A 4195-nucleotide genomic window follows, 5' to 3' on the forward strand; every position below is an offset into this window, starting at 1 on the left:
AAAGAGTGTGGCTGCCAAGGCCTCAGACCAACTCAAGGGCTTCAGTGAGGGCCAAGTGGAGTCTAGTGCGGAGGCCCAAGTAGTTCCCGAAGAGAGTGCCCCAGCCAGGGCCCCACAGGAGAAAAGTGTAAAAGAGGTCACGGAGGTGTCTCCAGAAGTAAAAACCCCTTCCTCTGCTGGGGAAGGTGTGTCTTTCTTAGGATTTGCATGTGTTTTGTTGCAAATGATCTCTCCAGCAGCTTAACCAACCTGACTGATGCCTTTCCAATGCTATTCCATCGCTGAGTCTTCTCATGATCCCAAGATCACTGTTTTAGGCTTAATGAACAAAGAATGCGGCTTGCACAGATGCCATGCGACAGCTTGGTTTTCCACTGCAGCTAATTCCTCGTTTTACTTTGCCATGATACAATACGCTTTGCAGCCAGGCTGATGATGCTATGTGAGCTTTTTTCCCGCCCTCCCTTCATCTCAAATGTTTGCCAGTCACATTGCTAATACATGTATATTTTTATTTTTATTTTGGGGACAGCAATTCATATGCTTTTATTTCAAATCGTAGAGTTGGATTTGGGCACATAGAGGCTTAAATGGTAGAATCGTTTTTGTTTGCAACCGCAATATGCTGTATTTTTTATGCTTCAATGGATACTGGTTGTTTTCTTAAAAGCTCCTGCTGATGCTTCTCATATCATTTCCTCTCCATGGCAGCCAACCCCTTTGATCATCCCCATATCTCTTGAGTTTTCATTCATCTAATATTTATTAGAAGTTCATGAAGTTTTCTTTTCTATTGTTACAACAGGACACACAAGCATATAAGGTAATGATGATCCATACACTTGCTCTCGAGAGATGATTAAATTTTATTTTTCCCAACTCTTTTCCAGATAATTGCATTTAGCCCTAATGACCATCATGAAATACATTTGACCTTAAAATACAAGTGAGACTCTGAAGACTTTTTGATTGGCAAACAAATAAAAATTTAAAAAGAATCGTTTAATATTAGCATCGATAAAGCTAATATTGGTGAATGCTTCACCGGTTGGTTGTGTTCCAGGAAAAGAGGTCATGACCAAAGAGAGAAAGACATTTTAATAGCTGACTCTCTTTAAAGTTTTGTTACTCACAAGACTTCCCAGTATTAACAGTGTGATTCAGATTTTCTTACATCTACCATACAAACTAATGATTAAGAATTAAGAATTTTGAATATATTGTAGAAATTGACTTATCGATTCTTAGGCCATATGATATAGTCAATAGCAAATATTTATATATATTCCTGAAATTTACTCTCGATGATTTCTAAAAAGTTATGTCACTAATCTGTCAGTGACCCCCAAATTAGTCCCAGCATTCATTGATCAAGTTAATTGAAACTATTAACATTCGTTATAAATTAATTGGCCTTCTGCCCATGATCTACCAATTCACTTTAAAATGAGAAAATAGATGAAAAAGTTCAATAGAAATCAATCTTTTTTCATTTGTAGTCTTTTATATATATATACATATACACATATATATGTATATATATGTGTATATGTATATATATATATATGTTCTTTTGTACCCTAGTATTAGCTACTTATTCAGTATTCTTTAATGCATAATTTTTATGTGTAGAAGGCATACAAAATTTGTTTCTACTACAATACATATCACATACTATTTAGGAGAGATCAAACAAACAAAGGAAGGAAAAAAGAATATTCAAAATATGCTCTTATTACAATTCTTGTATGCATTAATTCACAGCTAGAGTTCATTTTAATAATAGTACAACTATATCTCAATTCTGGCATTTTCATATTGATTTTTAAATGGGCAGCATGCTTGCATGTTTCATAGTTTTTCTTTTCACCCTGCCATTCATTTGTCATTTCAAAATATAATTTTAAGCTTACTGCCTGAAAGCACTTGCCTATTATTTGTTTAAAAATCAACCCAATTACTTCAGGTTTACTTACAGCCTCGAAGATGGAGTTCCATGATCAACAGGAATTGACTGCCTCTTTAGCTGAGCCATTAGACAAGAAGGAAAAGGAGTCAGAGAAACCAAGTAAGCCTGGTGAAGACCTTAAACATGCTGCCTTAGTTTCTCAGCCTGAGACAAGTAAAACTTTCCCTGATAAAAAGGACATGCAAGGCACAGAAGAAGGAAGAGCACCTCTCACTCTGTTTGGGCACACTCTTGTTGCCGGCCTAGAAGAAACGAAACAGAAGACAGAACCAGGCCTAGTGGTACCTGGTATTGGCCTCCCTGAAGAAACCCCAGCTCCAAAAGAGCAAAAGGATTGGTTCATCGAAATGCCAATGGAAGCAAAAAAGGACGAGTGGGGTTTAGTTGCTCCAATATCTCCTGGCCCTCTAACACCCATGAAGAAAAAAGATGTTTTTGAAGATATCCCCAAATGGGAAGGGAAACAATTTGATTCTCCCATGCCAAGCCCCTTTCAGGCTGGAAGCTTTACTCTTCCTTTAGATGTCATGAAGAATGAAATAGTTGCAGAAGCATCACCTTTTGCCCCCACACTCTTACAACCAGATGACAAAAAATCTCTGGAAGAAACCGGTGGCCCGGTGACTGCCAAAGATATTTCTAAAGTTGAAGAGCCCCATAAAGATAAACCTGATAAAATGGCAGAAGCGCCAGCCTCAGTGGTAGTTACTTCACCCAAAGTTGCCCACATTATGGAAGAATGTGTCCCAGAGAAAGTTTTAGGAGAAGACAAAGCAATGAAACAAGAAAGTGTGCAGGAAAAAGAGATGTCCACCCTTAGTGGACAGGAATCTATACTTACTGAAAAGGAACCTCATCTAAAGCTTGAAGAAAAAACAACCATTTTTGACAAAGAAACCATGCCAAAAGACAGCGAACCCTCAAAACCGACGGATAAAGAAACAGGAGTAATACAGCCCTCCACAGAACACACTCTCCCAAAAGAACAGGAAGGCCAAGAGCCTACCACAAGTACATTAAAACAGGAGCCATTCCCTGTGAGTCTGGAGCACGCAGTTACAGATTTAGCCATGACCTCTAAGACACTGGAGAAAGTCATCAACGAACCAGCTGCACTAAGTGAAAAGAGTGCGATCGAGGACCTTTTTGAAGAAAAAATTGCTGACAAAGATAGTAAGGTTGAAGGAGTTGGGGCGGCAACATCAGCTGAGCTTGACATGCCATTTTATGAAGATAAATCAGGAATGTCCAAGTACTTTGAAACATCTGCCTTGAAAGAAGAAGTGACAAAAAGCATCCAGCCAGGCAGTGATTACTATGAACTGAGTGACACGAGAGAAAGTGCCCAAGAGTCTTTTGATACTGTATCTCCTATGTTTAAAAATGGTGACAAGGGACTTCAGGCAGGTAAAGAATCCCAGCCCAGTGCTCCAGCACAAGAAGCAGGGTATAGCTCTCTTGCAAAGAGTTATCCATCTGACTTGCCTGAAGAACCCAGTTCTCCTCAAGAAAGAATGTTCACTATTGATCCAAAAGTATACGGGGAGAAAAGGGATCTCCACAGTAAGAATAAGGACGATTTGACACTAAGCAGGAGTTTAGGACTTGGTGGTAGGTCTGCAATAGAACAAAGAAGCATGTCAATCAATTTGCCCATGTCTTGCCTTGATTCCATAGCCCTCGGATTTAACTTTGGTCGGGGGCATGATCTCTCTCCTCTGGCTTCTGATATTCTAACCAACACTAGTGGAAGTATGGATGAAGGAGATGATTACCTTCCAGCCACTACCCCTGCACTGGAGAAAGCCCCTTGCTTCCCAATAGAAAGCAAAGAGGAAGAAGAACAGACAGAGGGAGAAAAAGCTACCAGAGAGGGAAATGCTCAAGTCGAGACGTCGTGTGAGTCACCTTTCCTAGCCAAAGAATATTACAAAAATGGTTCTGTCATGGCCCCTGACCTGCCTGAAATGTTAGATCTGGCAGGCACAAGATCAAGACTAGCTTCTGTGAGTGCAGACGTTGAGGTTGCCAGGAGGAAATCAGTCCCATCAGAGACTGTGGTCGAGGAGAGTACTACTGGATTGCCCCCTGTCACTGATGAAAACCATGTCATTGTTAAAACAGACAGTCAGCTCGAAGACCTAGGCTACTGTGTGTTCAATAAGTACACAGTCCCACTCCCATCACCTGTTCAAGACAGTGAGAATTTATCAGGAGAGAGCGGTT

The 4195-nt window shown here is 40.1% G+C and overlaps 1 protein-coding gene across 1 annotated transcript in view; it reads left to right on the plus strand.

Annotated features, from left to right (window-relative positions):
- Positions 1–4195, plus strand: part of MAP2 (microtubule associated protein 2) — a 123809-nt gene that overhangs the window by 91632 nt on the left and 27982 nt on the right. The window contains 1 exon segment of the mRNA XM_025039439.1: positions 1967–4195. This exon segment is cut by the window's right edge and continues 2 nt beyond it. Coding sequence (XP_024895207.1) covers positions 1967–4195 — 2229 coding nt within the window.

The sequence above is a fragment of the Pteropus alecto genome, unplaced genomic scaffold (assembly GCF_000325575.1).
Source record: "Pteropus alecto unplaced genomic scaffold, ASM32557v1 scaffold3, whole genome shotgun sequence".
Taxonomy (NCBI): domain Eukaryota; kingdom Metazoa; phylum Chordata; class Mammalia; order Chiroptera; family Pteropodidae; genus Pteropus; species Pteropus alecto.